This window comes from Cherax quadricarinatus, chromosome 21 (genome assembly GCF_038502225.1).
Source record: "Cherax quadricarinatus isolate ZL_2023a chromosome 21, ASM3850222v1, whole genome shotgun sequence".
Lineage (NCBI taxonomy): Eukaryota > Metazoa > Arthropoda > Malacostraca > Decapoda > Parastacidae > Cherax > Cherax quadricarinatus.
This window is the reverse complement of record NC_091312.1, coordinates 36,091,925-36,114,254: the sequence shown is the minus strand read 5'-3', so window position 1 is coordinate 36,114,254 and position 22,330 is coordinate 36,091,925. Positions and strand designations below refer to the sequence as shown.

The 22,330-nt window shown below is 36.5% G+C and overlaps 1 protein-coding gene and 1 long non-coding RNA gene across 10 annotated transcripts in view; one reads left to right on the top strand and one right to left on the bottom strand.

The window, feature by feature from the left end:
- Positions 1-22,330, bottom strand: part of Cip4 (formin-binding protein 1-like Cip4) — a 625,492-nt gene that overhangs the window by 57,553 nt on the left and 545,609 nt on the right. For 5 of the 9 annotated variants that reach the window (XM_070087374.1, XM_070087375.1, XM_070087380.1 and 2 more), the window contains one exon: positions 15,246-15,287. The exons of the other annotated variants lie outside the window; for them this stretch is intronic. In XM_070087374.1, coding sequence (XP_069943475.1) covers positions 15,246-15,287 — 42 coding nt within the window. The remainder of the gene's footprint in view (positions 1-15,245; positions 15,288-22,330) is intronic. 9 annotated transcript variants of the gene reach the window in all.
- Positions 1-22,330, top strand: part of LOC128689021 (uncharacterized) — a 238,706-nt gene that overhangs the window by 122,565 nt on the left and 93,811 nt on the right. The window lies entirely within an intron of this gene.

Sequence of the window (22,330 nt, the reverse complement as noted above, 5' to 3'; positions counted from 1 at the left end):
CTTCCTGAGAACTTGGATTTCTCTCCTAAGAGTTTAGGACTCTGTTTACCAGTGCCCTCATAATCGTGTGAAATTCTGGATCCCATCCACAAATGATGAGGATATGCCTGCATGGAATAAAATTTCAAGAAATGTGCAAAAAATTTTCACAGAACACTGCGCATTTATCACCAAAGTCAATCTGGCATATCTACACAAATATAACAGTTTATCTAGCATCACACTTATGATTTGGTCTCCTTTAATATTCTGTCTTACTAAACAGGAGAATGCAGATCATGTGTAATGTTATGATAATGAGTAGAAATCTCACCATCATTACTTGGAAACCATTGAGAAATATGGAAGACCAGCACAAGTACTGGATGGTTTTGCTAGAAAGTTTAACTGGCATAACACTATTGCTTTATTTATCTTACTTAATATCTTGAACCTTAGAAAATAACAGTATACAGATCAGGTGTAATACTAAAATGCTGATTATAAACTCTGTGTTTTTACTTGCAAATTCTTGAAAAATATGATAAATTACAATAGTGTGTTCAGCAGCACACCACCATGGTTCATGAATCATTGAAAAGATGAAAGCACAAGCATCAGCAATGTGAGCCATTGCTGCCATAAAACTAAATTAAAATGGTGAAACAACCAGTCAACTCTGACTGGACTGATGGCCAAATTATTAATAGGGCTGTCATAAACTGAACAAATAATACAGAAACAAAAACCATTAAGAGCCAAAAAGAGATCAGAAAATTAATCCTTTCTTCCTGGGAACTGAATAGGTATATAGAAACTCATAGCTTATTAGTGTGTGTAATGACAGTGTCATTTTTTATTATTATCATCACACTGGCCGATTCCCACCAAGGCAGGGTGGCCCGAAAAAGAAAAACTTTCACCATCATTCACTCCATCACTGTCTTGCCAGAAGGGTGCTTTACACTACAGTTTTTAAACTGCAACATTAACACCCCTCCTTCAGAGTGCAGGCACTGTACTTCCCATCTCCAGGACTCAAGTCCGGCCTGACGGTTTCCCTGAACCCCTTCATAAATGTTACTTTGCTCACACTCCAACAGCACATCAAGTATTAAAAACCATTTGTCTCCATTCACTCCTATCAAACACGCTCACGCATGCCTGATGGAAGTCCAAGCCCCTCGCACACAAAACCTCCTTTACCCCCTCCCTCCAACCTTTCCTAGGCTGACCTCTACCCCGCCTTCCTTCCACTACAGACTGATACACTCTTGGAGTCACTCTGTTTCGCTCCATTCTCTCTACATGTCCGAACCACCTCAACAACCCTTCCTCAGCCCTCTGGACAACAGTTTTGGTAATCCCGCACCTCCTCCTAACTTCCAAACTACGAATTATCTGCATTATATTCACACCACACATTGCCCTCAGACATGACATCTCCACTGCCTCCAGCCTTCTCCTCGCTGCAACATTCATCACCCATGCTTCACACCCATATAAGAGCGTTGGTAAAACTATACTCTCATACATTCCCCTCTTTGCCTCCAAGGACAAAGTTCTTTGTCTCCACAGACTCCTAAGTGCACCACTCACCCTTTTCCCCTCATCAATTCTATGATTCACCTCATCTTTCATAGACCCATCCGCTGACACGTCCACTCCCAAATATCTGAATACATTCACCTCCTCCATACTCTCTCCCTCCAATCTGATATCCAATCTTTCATCACCTAATCTTTTTGTTATCCTCATAACCTTACTCTTTCCTGTATTCACTTTTATTTTTTCTTCTTTTGCACACCCTACCAAATTCATCCACCAACCTCTGCAACTTCTCTTCAGAATCTCCCAAGAGCACAGTGTCATCAGCAAAGAGCAACTGTGACAACTCCCACTTTATGTGTGATTCTTTATCTTTTAACTCCACGCCTCTTGCCAAGACCCTCGCATTTACTTCTCTTACAACCCATCTGTAAATATATTAAACAACCACGGTGACATCACACATCCTTGTCTAAGGCCTACTTTTACTGGGAAATAATCTCCCTCTTTCCTACATACTCTAACTTGAGCCTTACTATCCTCGTAAAAACTCTTCGCTGCTTTCAGTAACCTACCTCCTACACCATACACCTGCAACATCTGCCACATTGCCCCCCTATCCACCCTGTCATACGCCTTTTCCAAATCCAAAAATGCCACAAAGACCTCTTCAGTCTTTTCTAAATACTGTTCACTTATATGTTTCACTGTAAACACCTGGTCCACACACCCCCTACCTTTCCTAAAGCCTCCTTGTTCATCTGCTATCCTATTCTCCGTCTTACTCTTAATTCTTTCAATAATAACTCTACCATACACTTTACCAGGTATACTCAACAGACTTATCCCCCTATAATTTTTGCACTCTCTTTTGTCCCCTTTGCCTTTATACAAAGAAACTACGCATGCTCTCTGCCAATCCCTAGGTACCTTACCCTCTTCCATACATTTATTAAATAATTGCACCAACCACTCCAAAACTATATCCCCACCTGCTTATAACATTTCTATCTTGATCCCATCAATCCCGGCTGCCTTACCCCCTTTCATTTTACCTACTGCCTCACGAACTTCCCCCACACTCACAACTGGCTCTTCCTCACTCCTACAAGGTGTTATTCCTCCTTGCCCTATACACGAAATCACAGCTTCCCTATCTTCATCAACATTTAACAATTCCTCAAAATATTCTCTCCATCTTCCCAATACCTCTAACTCTCCATTTAATAACTCTCCTCTTCTATTTTTAACTGACAAATCCATTTGTTCTCTAGGCTTCCTTAACTTGTTAATCTCACTCCAAAGCTTTTTCTTATTTTCAACAAAATTTGTTGATAACATCTCACCCACTCTCTCATTTGCATTGCTTCACCACTCTCTTAACCTCTCTCTTTTTCTCCATATACTCTTCCCTCCTTGCATCACTTCTACTTTGTAAAAACTTCTCATATGCTAACTTTTTCTCCCTTACTACTCTCTTTACATCATCATTCCACCAATCGCTCCTCTTTCCTGTAACCACAAACTTCTGCTGAACACTCTAACACTACATTTTTAAACCTACCCCATACCTCTTCGACCCCATTGCCTATGCTCTCATTAGCCCATCTATCCTCCAATAGCTGTTTATATCTTACCCTAACTGCCTCCTCTTTTAGTTTATAAACCTTCACCTCTCTCTTCCCTGATGCTTCTATTCTCCTTGTATCCCATCTACCTTTTACTCTCAGTGTAGCTACAACTAGAAAGTGATCTGATATATCTGTGGCCCCTCTATAAACATGTACATCCTGAAGTCTACTCAACAGTCTTTTATCTACCAATACATAATCCAACAAACTACTGTCATTTTGCCCTACATCATATCTTGTATACTTATTTATCCTCTTTTTCTTAAAATATGTATTACCTATAACTAAACCCCTTTCTATACAAAGTTCAATCAAATTACCTAATTAAATAATACAAATAAGAAATAAATAAATTAGTTCTTTACAGTAAATTATTAAAAATATACAGTAAATAACTGCATAAACAAATTATGAAAATAAATAAATCTGTTGAAGTAACAGCAAGTTCTGTGTAAATATGGTTCTTGTAATACTAACTCACCATAAGAACAATGTGTGTTAAAAGCAATACAACTATACAAGGAGCAAACTGTTGATCATGAGGATGCATAAACCCCAAAAATCAAGCATGAATGAGACAAAAATTCCTCACACTTATGGCAAACATTTATTTCTTAACACATTTTGGAAAAATTTGCAATCAATACATTACAACTAATAGAGCTGCTCATGTCTATTATTAATGCAATACATCTGCTGGCCTTAACCACTCAAGATTTGAGGACAGACTCGAGACTGAGTAAAGTACAAGTCATATACCATGATGAATTCATGCAGGTAAAAACTGTTTTAGAATTTTCATTTGTTGTTTCTCTTTTTCCTGATTTTCTGAAAAATATGCAGAGGAATAAATTATTTAATCTTTAAACTAATAGTGACTTATATATGTGCCCAGGTGACGGACTTAGCATTACATATATTTACACAAAAAAATTCAAAGTGCTTTTAAATTTCCACTCATCCTCTAACTTTAGACCAGCAAACAACTTTTGAGGTCAGGCATATCCTGTTCCCTCCTTACAAAAAAAAAAAAAAACTAACCCACATGAGGCATAAGTCCACAGTGAGATGATGATAATTTGAGTGATATACAAATTAAAGGATTCGCAGAAAGATAGACATCGGTAACAGTAATGCAAATTGTAATACAGAAGAAAGATTAAATAAGAGTAGTGATGAAAATATAAGCTATCTATCGCAAGATATAACAGATCCCTTAATAACATGCACACCTAATTTCATTTCTCCAAAGAATAAGTTATTTATTAATTATATGATAGTGACAGAAGCAGTGATGAGGGAATTAGTAGTAGTATATCCAATTACATATATGCAAAAATAAGCACTATACTCATATGGATTATATGTTATTCAGTAGAGATTCTAATGAGAGTGACAAAATATTCCTCTAGAATAAGTATATAAGCATACGGGTCACAGCAGAGAGTCCACACTTTGCCCTACCAAAAATATAACAGTTCTGCGGGAAAAGTGATGCGACTTATCATTCAAAGATTCTATTTTAAAACCTTGGTTAGCACTGCTACTCTAGGAACATCTTCACCACAACAATGATCCATCCAGACCAATGGACCAACAAGAAACAGATCTAATTCTCAATATGATACAAAGTTGCAGTCATAGTGAAGTGAATCTGATAACAGAAAAGTAGACACTGAGTACAGTGGACCCCCGACATTCGATGGCATCGACATTCGATAAATCCAACATTCGATGCATTTTAATGCAAAAATTTTGCCTCGACATTCGATGGAAAGCCTGACATTTAATACGATTCGTACGAGACGTGTCCACGTGTGACCTGAACTGCCCCGTGTGTGCCAGTGTTTACAAGCCAGCCAGTGTGCACGCATCTAAGGATACATTCGGTACATTCCATATTACCCATATTATCACTGTTTTTGGTGCTTGTTTCTGCAAAATAAGTCACCATGGGCCCCAAGAAAGCTTCTAGTGCCAACCCTGTGGTAAAAAGGGTGAGAATTAGTATGGAAATTAAGAAAAATTTTGAAGGGTTTGGGGTTAACCCTGAGAAGCCTATGCCAGTTGTGGACTCCATTGTGCATACTTCAAAAATTAAGGAAATGTGTGCAAAGTGGGTTGAACTGCAAACCTTTATGGATGAAAATCATCCTAACACAGCTATTGCAAGCCGTGCTGGTGACTATTACAATGACAATGTTATGGCCCATTTTAGACAAATCTTAAAGGAATGGCGACAGAGGTCCAGTGACTCTCAAGCTGGTCCTAGTGGCATTAAAAGAAGAAGGGAAGTAACCCCGGAAAAGGACTTGCTACCTCAAGTCCTAATGGAAGGGGATTCCCCTTCTAAACAATAACAACTTCAACACTCTCCCCTCCTTCCATCCCATCAATCATCACCAGATCTTCATTAAAGGTAAGTGTCAATTATTCTATTGTTATTATTTTATTGTTTTTGTTGTTATTGTAATTATTCTATTGCATTAAACTTAATATTTCATGTGGTAAATTTTTTTTTTTCATACTTTTGGGTGTCCTGCACGGATTAATTTGATTTCCATTATTTCTTATGGGGAAATTAATTCGACTTTCGATATTTTCGACATTTGATAGCTCTCAGGAACGGATTAGTATCAAATGTCGAGGGTCCACTGTATTAATCATAATACAAACAAACGAGGCCAAATACAGCAGTGTAAGGTTTAGTATGGCAATGGGCACACCAACACAACAGTGAGCTATACCAGTCTGACTGGAGCCTGTTCAACAATTCCCTTATCCTATTCTTGCTACAAAAAAAAGAAAAATTACCCAGAAGAGGATATATCTCATGATTTAATAAGTTAAGTAAAAGGACACAGGTGCAACTAATGTGACATTAGTTGTTTACACTATACCCTGTGGAGGCTGTGACAAGATTTACGTAGGTGAAACAGCAAGAAACCTCGACACCTGCCTCAATGAACACATTTACGCATGTAGGAACGATAACTTGAACAACGCCTGTGTACAACACCGAAATTCCACCAATCATCTCATGAAATTCAGAGACGCCCAATTAGTGATCAAAGAAACTAATTTCCGCAGACGCAAGTGCCTCGAATCAGCACTGATCGCTGTTTCGAATACAATTAAACAAAACAACGGCAGCTTCACCATCTCCGAAGTCTTAGCAAGAATCCTCCTGAAAACAGTAAACCCTGCCATCACATAGTCTCTCCTGTTATACTACACAAAGCACATTACAGAGAGTGAACACTGAAACAAGCTGTCTCTTTCCAGTCTATATTTGTCCAACCTATTTTTATGTTACCCAAGTAATAGCTTTTATATCCTTTTACTCATGTACGAATTAATTGCTCTACCATATTGTATTACTTTTGTCACTACTACTACTACTACTACTACCACCACCACTAGTGAACATCGAAATGGTACCTCACTAGTATTGCACCTCACTCTGAGCCTTTATATACCCTCTGTGTCCATGTATTGTTTGTAATGGCTTGATAAAGCTCCTGGAGAGCGAAACGTTGCCACAATAAAACGTCACATAAGTTGCACTTGTGTCCTTTTACTTTACATATTGTCGGTAATTCTACCAACTTTATTACAATTTAATAAGTTATAAAGCTTTTCACCAAAAACCCACATTTAGGAGAGGAATGGTAAAACGATGCTTCAGTTATGGCTGAAACATCATCCTAGAGTTCCTGTCCTATGAGAGTTTTTGGCAAATTGTTCCAGGCAAATTATGTCAATTCATACAGTGAAAAAATCAGTTAGAAATAAGGGTGCAAAAAATTTAGCAGTATGTTTCTGCCACTGACTTAAGGCTTCAATTTATCAAAACATTAACACACCATAAAAAAGTTATCTTTCATTTTTATTAAATTTTCTTTTCATCATTATAATCAGCTTTTGATGTAATACAATCCTGTAAGAAAAATAAACATTTACATTTTTTACAAAAACTACTAACACAGGCTGCCATTGCTCTGATCTGTGCTCAGATAAAAAATTAATCATGTTTCAAATAAGCTCAAAAGATACAGATTTGAATTCAGATTCCTTACATAGATAAAATGCAATGTACTATGGAAGACAAGTAATAATTTGCCTGTTATGGTTTCATGAAGGTTAATATATTTTGCTTTAATCCAAAATAAAGAAAATGCATAGCAATCACTTCAGCACAATTAGCAATACAAAATAACTCTCAACATATTATACTGTATAAATTACAACTCATCTACAGCCCAAAAAATTGTACATTTTGGAATTTTATTTAGTTTACAGCATTAAGCAGAGCAAATGCAGTACATGTTGGCCATCACTAATCCAGCAATCAGTAATCCAGTTCCATCAGTAATGTGGCACTAATTTCAGCTAGCATAATTTCAAATTTCCGGGGTTGCCACACCAACCTGCTGCTAATGTTTGGTGGCGCTACTTGCTCCATAAGACACTCCAATTTCTTTATCTCCATTTATTGTTATAAGTTGATTACTTTTAGCCCTAACCACGGTTTCAATGAATAAAAGAAATGCTTCTCGTTGTGTAAAGTACATACACCATACACTGTCCCTAAAAGATAAGGTGGCTTTGAAGCCATTGTCAGTTGCCATAAGCTCAGTTCACTCAGATAAGCTGTGACCAGTAAATTTGGGCCTACATATGAGAGAATAGGCCTGTGTGGTAAGTGTGCACTATATAAAAAAAAATCCTGCAGCATGCAGTGCACAATGAGAAAAAAACTGCAACCGTGGTGTAAAACAGCGACTTTGCAGTGCATTTTCACATAATTTTTATGGTTGTATTCTCGTTTTTTTGGTCACATTTGACAGAACGAAAGATATATTACAGAATTAGATATGATTTTGATTGGTTTCATGATGAAAAGTACTTTGAAATTGAGCTAAAAGTAGCAGAAATATTAAATTTTTGCCAATGTTCAAGGGTAAACAAATGATAATCACCGTACAATATGTGTTCAACTGGCTGGTCTAATACGCGGTCATGAATGGGTTAACATTATTTATACAATTATTACAATAATGCAGTGGTCTGCATAACAGTAAATCTATTTTTTGTGTGAATAAAAATTCAAAATGGAAAGCAAGAATAACATGAGGGGCCTACAGATGTGACTAATGAACAGAGAAAATGTTATTTTAGTGCCAGGAATGTCTGCACTGTTTATTCTGGACCCTATTTTGAAATTTGTGTGAAATTGGCCAAATTACTGATTGCTAACCAATTTATTGGGTAGTTGATATAGGTGAATAGGAGGTCTCTTATACTCAATTAACAGAATAGAAGGAATACTAGCAAAATATCTATGAGTTTGGTAGACTGGAACAATGGATTGGACCAAAAATAAGGTGTAAAGTGGGTGAAATTGCCACCGGGTTTAGTGTATTCTAACCTAACCACTCTGTAATCCGGCAAAATCACTAATCTGGCACCCTACAGGTCCCGATGATGCCGGATTAGTGATGGACATCTTGTACTTGCCTTTCTTGTTTCGATTTTTGTTTTAGCAATCTTAAGCACTGATTATTAACAAAGCAGGAAATAAATATTATAAGCACTTCATAGAGATATGTTTCTTCAGTTAATGCTAGAGTTAGGTGACTATACATACTGCAAGTGAGTTCTTTGAGACTAACATCAATCCAAATGTGAGAATCACTGCCTGGAAACACTAAGATCAACCAAATGTGCTGTTTACTACTTTATCATCTACAGGAATATCTGATAACATATATTCACAAAAACTCTTTGTTAGAAAAAAAACACTCAAAAAACATGCTTCTGTTTATGAATAAAAATTCCTATGTATGTAGTTTGATATTTTAAATTTATATAGCAAAAAAATAAGGTCTTGTAAATCAACACATAACTACAATTCAAGTTACACAGCACAAATCTTGAACACTCATTAATCAACAGCAAAAAAATTCTTGTTTTGGGTCTAAAACATTATATTGCTAAAAGATTAAGGACTGTCTTATGCAACACAATATATTTTTATCATTTCAACAAATCGGCTGTATCCTACCAAGGCAGGGTGACCTAAAAAGAAAAATGAAGGTTTGGAGGGACCTCTAAACTGCCATATCTGAGTGCCTCTGCAAAGACAGTGATTATGTATAAGTGAGGTGAAAGTGTTGAATGATGATGAAAGTATTTTCTTTTTGGGGATTTTCTTTCTTTTTGGGTCACCCTGCCTCGGTAGGAGACAGCCAACTTGTTCAAATAAATAAATAAATATATATATATATAGTATACATATATGACAGGGTGGATAGGGGGGCAATGTGACAGATGTTGCAGGTGTATGGTGTAGGAGGTAGGTTACTGAAAGCAGTGAAGAGTTTTTACGAGGATAGTGAGGCTCAAGTTAGAGCATGTAGGAAAGAGGGAAATTATTTCCCAGTAAAAGTAGGCCTTAGACAAGGATGTGTGATGTCACCGTGGTTGTTTAATATATTTATAGATGGGGTTGTAAGAGAAGTAAATGCGAGGGTCTTGGCAAGAGGCGTGGAGTTAAAAGATAAAGAATCACACATAAAGTGGGAGTTGTCACAGTTGCTCTTTGCTGATGACACTGTGCTCTTGGGAGATTCTGAAGAGAAGTTGCAGAGATTGGTGGATGAATTTGGTAGGGTGTGCAAAAGAAGAAAATTAAAAGTGAATACAGGAAAGAGTAAGGTTATGAGGATAACAAAAAGATTAGGTGATGAAAGATTGGATATCAGATTGGAGGGAGAGAGTATGGAGGAGGTGAATGTATTCAGATATTTGGGAGTGGACGTGTCAGCGGATGGGTCTATGAAAGATGAGGTGAATCATAGAATTGATGAGGGGAAAAGGGTGAGTGGTGTACTTAGGAGTCTGTGGAGACAAAGAACTTTGTCCTTGGAGGCAAAGAGGGGAATGTATGAGAGTATAGTTTTACCAACGCTCTTATATGGGTGTGAAGCATGGGTGATGAATGTTGCAGCGAGGAGAAGGCTGGAGGCAGTGGAGATGTCATGTCTGAGGGCAATGTGTGGTGTGAATATAATGCAGAGAATTCGTAGTTTGGAAGTTAGGAGGAGGTGCAGGATTACCAAAACTGTTGTCCAGAGGGCTGAGGAAGGGTTGTTGAGGTGGTTCGGACATGTAGAGAGAATGGAGCGAAACAGAGTGACTTCAAGAGTGTATCAGTCTGTAGTGGAAGGAAGGCGGGATAGGGGTCGGCCTAGGAAAGGTTGGAGGGAGGGGGTAAAGGAGGTTTTGTGTGCGAGGGGCTTGGACTTCCAGCAGGCATGCGTGAGCGTGTTTGATAGGAGTGAATGGAGACAAATGGTTTTTAATACTTGACGTGCTGTTGGAGTGTGAGCAAAGTAACATTTATGAAGGGGTTCAGGGAAACCGGCAGGCCGGACTTGAGTCCGGGGAAGTACAGTGTCTGCACTCTGAAGGAGGGGTGTTAATGTTGCAGTTTAAAAACTGTAGTGTAAAGCACCCTTCTGGCAAGACAGTGATGGAGTGAATGACGGTGAAAGTTTTTCTTTTTCGGGCCACCCTGCCTTGGTGAGAATCGGCCAGTGTGATAATAATAATAAAAAAATATATATTTATTCTCCATGGGGAAGTGGAACAGAATTCTTCCTCTGTAAGCCATGCGTGTCGTAAGAGGCGACTAAAATGCTGGGAGCAAGGGGCTAGTAACTCCTTCTCCTATATATATTACTAAATGTAAAAGGAGAATCTTTCGTTTTTCCTTTTGGGCCACCCTGCCTCGGTGGGATATGGCCGGTGTGTTGAAAGAAAGGAAGATATATATATATATCTTGAAAAAAAGAAAGATATACATTTATATATATGTATCTTTCTTTCTTTCAACACACCGGCCGTATCCCACTGAGGCGGGGTGGCCCAAAAGGAAAAACGAAAGTTTCTCCTTTTACATTTAGTAATACATACAGGAGAAGGGGTTACTAGCCCCTTGCTCCCGGCATTTTAGTCGCCTCTTACGACACGCATGGTTTAACCCTCAAATGGTCCAAATGTATATATACGTTTCTTCAACATCTGAAAGTATGTAAAAAATGTAGATCTTCTTTTTTGTTTTACATTTGAAAACGTGTAAAAAACTTTTATCTACATTTTTTTTTGTTATATTTGAGAATATGTAAAAAAAAATAGATCTACTTTTGTAGCACTACGAATTTGAACGTTGATCTGTTTGGACCGTTTAAGGGTTAAGGAGGAAGAATTCTGTTCCACTTCCCCATGGAGATAAGAGGAAATAGACAAGAACAAGAACTAGAAAGAAAATAGAAGAAAAACCAGAGGGGTATGTATATATATGCTTGTACATGTATGTGTAGTGTGACCTAAGTGTAAGTAGAAGTAGCAAGACGTACCTGAAATTTTGCATGTTTATGAAACAGAAAAAAGGACACCAGCAATCCTACCATACAATTACTATTAATACAATTACAAGCTTTCGTTGTACACTCACTTGGCAGGACGGAAGTACCTCCCTGGGTGGTTGGTGTGGACCAACCTACTACCTATAGAACATTGCTTTATAAGCCTTAATAATAGGAATCCATTATTCAGGACAACCACAGATGTCTTACCAAACACAAAACCATTAAACAGTATAACAGGGGAGCCAGTGCACTAGCAACCACTATTTACATGGCCCCTTCACACTCTGGAAACAATAATGCTTACCTATTATACAGTTGGATTTTATTTATTTCAGATTTTATCTGGAATGATCCCCTATCATCTTTGCCAACTTAAAATACAGTAAACCTTCAATTTGAAAAGATAATTAGGGAGAAGCAGGGAGGATGGTAATAGCAGTTGTTAAGGATAGAGATAAGATTGTAACCAATAATAATAGACAAATCTGTAGCCTATAAATACTGCTGTTTCTGAATCAACTGATTTTGTGGATTTGTCCAGTATTTGTCAAATTCATGTTTGCTAAATTGAGGTTTTTACTGCAGCATAAACAATTTATATGCATGGATAATTCATAAGAACTAGAGCATACTTACTGTAGTAAAAAATCATTTGATTTGCTAGAGGACCTGTTTTTTCTTGTGAAGGGTTGTATAACTCAAAACATTTACATCTTTACAATTAAATATGACACTTAAATTGAAAACAAATATTCTAACATCAGTGGTATGGAGATGTGAACACAGTGAATGGAGATCATACAAATTTTTAAACAAATTTTATGTTTTCAATTTATATTTACAACAGATACACAATTAGTAAAACTATAAAAATAATTTCTCAAACCTTAAATTTTGTTAGTAATTTACACACAAACATGTTAATTCATAAAATTAATACTAAACAAAAACCTGGTGTTTACTGAATGATCACTGGAATCCTTAAAGCTAATACTGAAACAAAGGAATTCAGATAAATCCTAAATTTCAGTATTCTGAATTATATAAAAATATTCCTCATACAAAAAAATATGAAATAAAAATCTTTGAAAAACTATATAAAGTAGTAGTACTAATTAGGATAAATCATTATTAGTATAGGGTCTGGTCCAAGACATGAGTGTGAGACTCAGCCACATGAAGCATGGTGTCAGCCAGAGGCAAGCTAAGCACACAAATGCATATTTGCACCCTATATATAGGGTGCTGTCTTATACTTACAACAACGATGCCGAGGGTCGAGTAGCAGATAGCGCGACCCAATCATTGTGCCAAAACATTCACCACACCCAAGAGAACACACAGAGGAAATAACACTGGTTAATGTTGATACTAATGCACAAGAAAGGATAAGTAAAGCCTAGCCCACACTTTCACACTTTATTTCCCTAGACACCATTGTGATATGCTGAATGATATAATCAAAAGACTCCAACAGCATATAATGATGCAATTTACTGATTCACAGTATTCTTCCATGAAGAAGTGTCTCTCTATAACTCGACTCACGAAATCGTAAAGAAACGATTGCAAACAAACCATACCACGGACGGGGATAGAACCCGCGATCAGAGAGTCTCAAAACTCCAGACCGTCGTGTTAGCCACTGGACCAGCTAGCCACAATAAGATTCGTCCAACTAGGTATATTTCTACACTATAGGTCTACTGTGGTGTTAGAATATTTGTTTTCCTATGGTGTAGAAATATACCTAGTTGGACGAATCTTATTGTGGCTAGCTGGTCCAGTGGCTAACACGACGGTCTGGAGTTTTGAGACTCTCTGATCGTGGGTTCTATCCCCGCCTGTGGTATGGTTTGCCTCTCTATATGATAACAAATTGGAGTCTTCAGATTTTTTCATTCTGCTAACACTAGAAGCTCTTTAAAAGCTGAATATGTAACTTGCAAATAGTTCAGATTTATAGGTCAGCCATAATAATGATAACAAATTTAAAATTAGTAATTTTCACAAAAAACTACCTGATAAGCAATATAAATAATGAAAATTAAAAATATATATTGAATTACAGTATGAGTTATGTAGGAAAATTTGTCAATTTGGAATCATTACATAATACTGTACTACATAAATATATTAATGCATATTTTAGCACTGCTAATAATGCTCCAATCCCAACTCACCAGATAAAAATGAAACCCAACAGCAAGCAGGGTGGGAGAGGCTTCCTAATATATGGTACTGCATGTACAAAGCAAATCAGTGAAATATCAAGTCCAAGAAAACCTCATTGCTTAGGGACTGCAGTTCCACCAAAGTAATGGAAATAAAAAAAAAAAAAATCAAGTCTTAGAAAACTGAAGTACCAAGTATACCCAGACAGCACTGTAATTTAACAAGCTTCTTTGGAATCTGTTGCAGTACATACCAACTATATCTCAAAAGTATATTAAAAATAAGGAAAACTTAATTTGGTCTTTCAAGTTTTATGATGTGTGGCTGATAAATAACTGTCAATGGATATGTCAAAAATAAAATTTTACCTCCACTGTTTCTATAAGTCAGAATAAGACCTAAAGTCATTGAAATAAATGACTATCTTTAAACTTTGAAACACACAATATTGCAAGAGGAAAAAATACTTGAAACTTTGCAAGTCTTTCAATATCAAATTTGCAGATTAAATCTCTCTAAATGTTCAATCATCCACAATGGTTTAAGTAGTGATCAGTGTATTATTATACATTAACATACTTGCAAACAGGTGTAATATTCTAATTAAATATTTAAATCTACAAGATTCTAACAATGAAACAGGATAAATATGGGAACCATTTTACTAACAATCAAAATTAAACTTAAAAAGTATAAATGTAATGATGTAAGTCAAGAGGGCATCTCTAAACAGGGAAAAGCCTGAAACAGTTACAGTATATCAATATCAATATATGAATATACTGATGATTCTAAAAAAAAATTCCAAGAACAAAAAACACACATTACAGTATTATTATTTAGCATTATTATAATAAACTGTAAGTAGCAGCAATATTACTATCATTTAAACAGCATCCCCAAGAGTACGCATACTTCCCAACAAGTAGAGTATGCTTATACTGTACTCTAGATGATGAGTTATAGAGGATATGTACTGCACTATTGATATGTTTATGCTGAATATCCCATAAATGTCTTGGCTATTGTAGTTGCATTCACATCACAGTAAGGTATTTGAGCATGTGTACAACACTGCAGAAACAGCACCATTCCAGTGTGCACAAACTGCTTGTACATACAACAACCTACATTACTGTCAAACTTCTTGGGTAAGGGTAGGGGTATGGTATTTACAGTGCAGCATTCTAAAAACTCCTTGATAAAACCAAATAATATGTATGCATTGTGGCATTCTCTGTTTATAAGGACTTTTAGGTATACAGTGATATGAGCAAGCACACAGCAATTACAGATTTTAAAAGAAACCATTTATCTTAAGCTATTTAAAAGACATTGGCATCAATGCACAAAATCACATGCAAAAATAATAATAAAGACAAACAATCTTAATGTTCTGCAACAAAACCAATGTACTGCTAATAATATATCTTATGAAAAAAGCAATGTGAGTGAATGTAAACTATAGTTGTAATACCAGAATCTTTTGAAGCTTAAAAAGGCTACATATGGCATCGATCTGCAAAAAAGCAGACGTGTATCAATAAAGTGCATGGAATCTTCTAGTCCCTATTTATTTTTAAAGTACCAAATGATGATCAGAATCAACAATAAAGAAAAGGTCAACTGAGAAAATTCATAATTAACCAATTAGTATTTTATGTTGCTACAAAAGGTTACTACACATTAAACTGATGTACCAGTGTTTATAATAGAGAAAAATATCATTATTGCAAAGAAGATAAAAGAAATATGGAGAATAATAAAGTAGATTATTTTTAAGAATAAGATGCAAAGTTACAAGACAAAATAAAGAAGAAAATGAGAATATCTATAGCAATTAAGAACAAATTTTAATTGTCTGAGAGAAAGAATTCAGTATTATCACTGACAAAGATGTAAACCCTTAGGTGAATATTTTACATATTTTTGTTTCAACAAACCAGCAGCATCCCACCAAGGCAGGGTGACCCCCCCCCCCCAAAAAAAAAAAAATCACCAACATTCACACTATCACTGCCTTTGCAGAGGTGCACAGATACGACAGTTCAGATGTCACTCGAAACAGTCAATATCCCAAACCCCTCCTTTAAAGTACAGGCATTGTACTTCCCACCTCCAGGACTCAAGCTGGGCTAACTGGTTTCCCTGATTCCCTTCAAAAAATATTACCCTGCTCACACTCTAACAGCTCGTCAAGTCCCAAAAACCATGTCTCCACTCATTCCTATCTAACACACACACACATGCCTGCTGTATGCTCAAGCCCTTTGCACATAAAACCTCTCTTACCCCCCTCTCTTCATCCTGTCCTAGAATGACCCCTACCCCTCCTTCTCTACATTACAGATTTATATACCTTCCAAGTCATCCTATTGTGCTCCATCCTCTCTAAATGACCAAACTACCTCAACAACCTCTATTCAGCCCTCTGAATACTTTTAGTAACTTCACAACTCCTAATTTCCATACTACGAACTCTCTGACATTTCCACCACCACCCTTCTCACTGCAACATTCACAACCCATGCTTCACACCCATATAAGAGTGCTGGTACCACTAAACTCGCATACATTCCCTTCTTTGCCTTCATGGATAACGTTCTTTGTCTCCACAGATAGCTCAATGCACCACTCACGTTTTTTTCTTCATCAGTTCTGTGGTTAACCTCGTCCTTCATAAACCCATCCACTGACAAGTCTACTCCCAAATATCTGAACACATTCACTTCTTCCATACTCCTTCCTTCAAATGTGATATCCAATTTTTCTTTACCTCAATCATATGATATCCTTATCACCTTACTCTTATCTATGTTCACTTTCAACTTTCTTCCTATACATTATTATTATTATTACCATACACTTTACCTGGTATACACATCAACAGGTTTATTCCCCCACAATTTCTACATTCTCTGTTGTCTCCATTTCCTTTATATAAACGAATTATGCATACTCTGGCCTGGTCATAGACCAGGCCACTGGGGCGTTGACCCCAGAACTCTCTTCAGGTAAACTCCAGGTAAACTCTGCCAGTCCCTAGGTATCTTCCCCTCATATATTCATTGAACTAAAGTACCAACCACTCCAGAACTATATCCCCACCTGCTTTTAACATTTCTGTCTTGATCCCATCAATCCCAGTCACTTTACCCCCTTTCATTTTACCCACTGCCTCATGTATTTCCACCACTCTATTCCAGCTCTTCCTTACTCCTAATGGATGTTATACCTCCCTAGCCAATGCATGAAATCACTGTCCCCCTTTCTTCATCATCATTGTTGTTCTCAAAATATTCCTGCTATCTTCCCAATACCTCCAACTCTCTTCATCTGCTTTTAATTGTCAAACCTATTTGTTCCCTAGGCTATCTCAAATTATTAATTTCACTCCAAAACTTTTTCTTATTCTCAGCAAAATTTGTTGACAGAACCTCACCCACTCTCTCACTTGTTCTCCTCTTATACTCCCTCATCACTCTCTTAACCTCTTTTTTTATTCTCCATATACTCCTCCCTCCTTACATGACTTCTGCTTTGTAAAAACCTCTCATATGCCAACTTTTTGTTTTTAAATATATACATATACTGTACTGTGGAACCTCGGGATACGAACTTTTTTCGTTCCAGAAGTGCCAATACCAAACGAATTTGTTCCCATACGGAGTAATGTAAATTAGATTAGTGCGTTTCTGACCACCAAAAGTACACTTACAAAATCACTTACATAAATACACTTAACATAATTGGTTGAGATTTGAGCTGTTCGTATCCTGAGGTACCACTGTATACCTATAAGAGTTAACCCACTGACAAAAATTAATACACTATTAGAAAATATGTCAAATGAAGGGTGAAGCCAGTTAAATTCAGAAGTGCAGACATAATTTTTAATTCATTACAGTACTACTTATAAATTTGACACTTGAACCCATGATATTTTTAATAAAATCAATTCATCTTGCCCAAAATTATATAGATACATTTCATGAAAATGGCTCTTGGTTGTGAGAAATCCCTAGCACAAGGATCTTGAATGCAGTGATGCCTCACTATTCACAGGAGACATGTTCCTGAGCACTTGTGATTGGACAGCATTCATGAAAGTAAGCTTGTGTACTTGAAGCATGAGCATTTTTTATTTTTAAATGTCAATACAAATTGCTATACATGTAATGATACAATGAAGATATTTCCTTCAAGATGATAAAGTGTGGTGGAGTGTTGGAGAGTGTATGCATTAAATGATTGCTTCTCTCAAAGGAACTTAGATGCCAACGAATACTTCCATATATATCTTCCTGTAGCATCATTAAACCTAGTGGCAGACAGTGAAGGAAGGATAGGTATCATCACCAGTTAACACTACATTATTGCCCTCTTATACATGAATCAAAACAAATGAAGCTGTACAGACAATTCACATATATATGAAGTGTTGTAGAGGATAGTTAAGTATTAATGAATAGACAAGTTCCCACCAGCTTTCTTGACTACATATTGTAGTCACATACTCCCTGAGTGCACAAAGCTTGAGCACCCCAAGTGAATGGTGGATAATACAGTAAACAAATGTCACTCAGAAGCTATATGAAACTTATAAATTATTGCCAGAAATGACAACCGGTGTCTTGAGAAATGTTTCAATTGGTAAAAAACACCTTTCTGCTAAATAATCTCTCTCTTCCATATTTCGGGAAGACCGAGTGCAAATTAAAATACAAGCAACAGAAGCATGTTTCATACATACATATATTTTGTGCTGATAGCCTAGGGCTTGTAATATGAAAGAGAAACAGATGGAGTATTTATACACTACAGAATGTTGTTGCAAAATAGTATAATAGCCAAAATGAGTTCGATTGACAAGAGAAAATGGAACTGGAAAGAAGCAAACTAACCACAAGTTTTGTAGGGCCTCGCAGATATCCTGACCTGCAAAAACCCGAATTCCACGACTAAGGTTTCAGGGATGGTCAGTACTGAGTGATCTGAAGTCCAGAGTGTGTACTTACAAATTCATGACCCTATATGTTGGAAATCCCTAGTAACCTAAAGTCCAACTTGAGGGGGTGTACACTGCTAAGTGTAAAGTACAGTACTAAATAATGTGCTGAATGCTTGGACATCCAAAAAAAATAAGAATTAAATTTTGCTCTTCAGCAAAACTTACTTTTTATGAAAACAATCAGTGAACATAAAAAGCACATTCATACCAAAATAATTGCAAAGAAACTAATATAAAATCCATATGCAGACTAATCATATTTATTACTTGGAATGATGAATCAATCTCAACCTAATACCCTTATGAAGAATTCAACAGATGGAAAGCTATGATTAAAAAGAAAATCAAATTTCACTTACTATAGAAAGCACAGCAGCCCAGTAACAGATAAGCCAGAAGTTAATGCAGTACAAGAGAAGAATAATAAAATAAAAAAAAAATTCAAAAGAGGAGCCACATCTCATACTTAAGGCTGAAAATAATAAAATTACATATGAAACATAAAATCCTAAACAAAGAATTAAAGGCAATAACAAAATGGCTGAATCAGAAGAGGACATGTGAGATATTGAATATAAAGCTTCAGAGTGTATTTACAGAAGAAAAGAACTGTTACTTAAGGGACCAGAGCCTACAGCAGCAAACCAAGATGGAGCACATCGAAATAATCAAATAAGAAAACAACTACTGGATTTTTGACAAAAAAAAAAAAAAGAAAAAAGAAAAAAGAAAAAAAGAAAAGCCCAGTCAAGGTATCACCCTGGATCTTAAAGCATCATACAGAAGAACTAAACTATATGAGCTGAAATATATTTGAATCTTTATGATAAGACCATAGATTCATGGTCAAGTGAAAAATAATAAATATAGAACCAGAATAATAAAAAATGTGATTGGGAAGCTCCTTTAAATAACAGGTTTATCTCAATGATAACTGTCACAAAACTCCAGAATTAGATAAAAGTGCACAAAACACCTGGAAAGCAACAAAACAGCTAAATATCAAATATTTCAGTTTTAAATCGCCCAATTCATATATTAAACTAAATGGATCCTCTGAAAACAAAGCATCTAGAGACATCTGATGGTTAAAATCAGCAAAGATGTTTAAAATAATTTTGACATGCAAAAATAAATACTTATTACCAATATGAATTCTGGGAAGTTATCCCACTTAAAAATATACCCACTAAAAGAACTTTATTACCAAAAATTAAGAATACTGTGATATCTCAAAAACTACTGCCACAGGGGTTTGAAAATTTTCAAAGTTATTGGTATTACATGGCTCAAGAGTTGATTATATTGTAAGGCATGTACCAGTTGTCTTGTCGCTACCTCATTACATCATGTCAGAATAACTTAAAAAATCCAAGTTCATCATTAGGGTTATAACTGATTTATAGACAGAATACTTCATCAATATTTGGAATTCTCTACCACTTTTAACTCAGTATTCCACCTTCCATTCTCTCCTGGAAATACCCATTTTCTTTTTTTCTTATTCAGTCTCAAGTGGGCAACATACTTAGTTTTAAGAATCTAGGTCAAAATAGCTGACACAGAGAAGTGGCAGTCTCTGTGGTTCATCAAACCTACAGAGACTAGTTTTTCATACTTCAAAAAGTTGTAGTTTGTGGTCAGATTATAATTTACAACATAGGAACCCTACAACCAACCCTAAATTCAAAAAGAAGGCTGTAGTAAACTGGAAGGTGGAAAACTCAGAGTACCAGAGTAAAAAGTAATGAGACAGGAAACTTGCAGCATATTAATTAGGTGATTTATACACCTAGCTATGTTCAAAACTCTCAATAGGCAGGATCTGAGTGTAGCTCTCTCGTTACAAACCCTGTGTTAAGTTTTGGGTGTTGACTCAAGTTCACCTCACTGCCTACTGCCTGCATTCCAACACTTAACTAGCAAATGTAATCACTAGCAAACACTAGGGTACCCCAAGTACTGTACATGAGATCTATCAGTAAGAGACTACACTCATTAAATAAATAAATAACAAAAAGGCACAATACCGTGACTGGAACGATACACAAATAACCCGCACATAAAAGAGAGAAGCTTACGACGACGTTTCGGTCCGACTTGGACCATTGACAAAGTCACACTAACAGAGGTGGAGCAGGACGGCTATATATAGGCAGGAAGAGGTGGAGGTAGTAGTAGTAGTAGTAGTAGTAGTACAAGAATTGTATATAATACTGACAGGATGAAATGACACATGCACAACACCCGGGCATCCCCACCGTAGACGTTTCGCCATCCAGCCAGCCACTGGATGGCGAAACGTCCACAACAAAGACAACCAGACGCCGCACATGATGTACTACTACTACTACCTCCACCTCTTCCTGCCTATATATAGCCGTCCTGCTACACCTCTGTTAGTGTGACTTTGTCAATGGTCCAAGTCGGACCGAAACGTCGTCGTAAGCTTCTCTCTTTTATGTGCGGGTTATTTGTGTACACTCATTAAATTATGAGAGACTACCATGGAAGGTAGGGGTTCCCATGCCAGGATAGGAGTTAGAAAATGTGTAAAAGGCAGGTGGAGCTGAGGATTTTCAGAAAATGAATGTGCACAAAATTCTGTCCTACCTGTCAATAGGAGTATTATGCATCATCTGCTGAGTCTCTTGCTATTATAGGCAGTAATATCACTGTACAGATTTGGAACAAATCCCTCCAGAGTTTTCAAGGTATAAAATTATGTATCCTTCTCATATCCATTCTAGGGAGCACAGTGCAAGAGACTTATGGCAGTCCTAGTAATGTAAGTGTTTGACTGAATTTTTATGGGCAATGAATTTTCTATAAATTTGACACATCTGCAATTCTGGCTGCCTAAAAGGGGTTGTGAGCATATAATACTCTATTCCAGTCCAGAGAGCATAAGTGGCATCTCTTGATCTCCAGATTCTAGTTATCCAATCTATCATTTACCTTGTGACTCTACTAGGAACACTCTTGTGATCCTTCACCACAACATCTGATATTCTAACAAGTCCCTCACATTCCTCATTTATTCTATTGAGTGGTCTATGTTTTATGCTTAGTTCCAAATATTAAGTTTTCATTTTTTCCCTAGCAGAGTAACTAAAATTTGTTCTCGGTGAACATCGTTTTCTGTGGTCCACTGGAAGATCTGGTTTCATCAACTACTGTGTCCTCAATGGATACTACTCTCAAACAAATTTTAGTATTGTCTGTCAATACATTAATTCAACTATTAATCATTATGTCAAGAATATGAACATAACATTTTAATGAAATAAGCATTTTTAACAAGAATGAGAGAATAAAATGTGATATTAATAATATAGTTTTATGTTATTTTTACCATTAAATTTTGTTTTTTGCAAACTTACCAGTAGTTCACTAGTGAGACAGATATGGGAATACTATGCTGGGCCTTGGCAATCAAGCCTCAAGATCTGAAACCTAACCCCCACATATAATCCGTAAAACCAGGTTCAAATAAAGCAGATTAGCATTAGATGGCATCTTCTCAGAATGCATCTCCATCATTATACAAA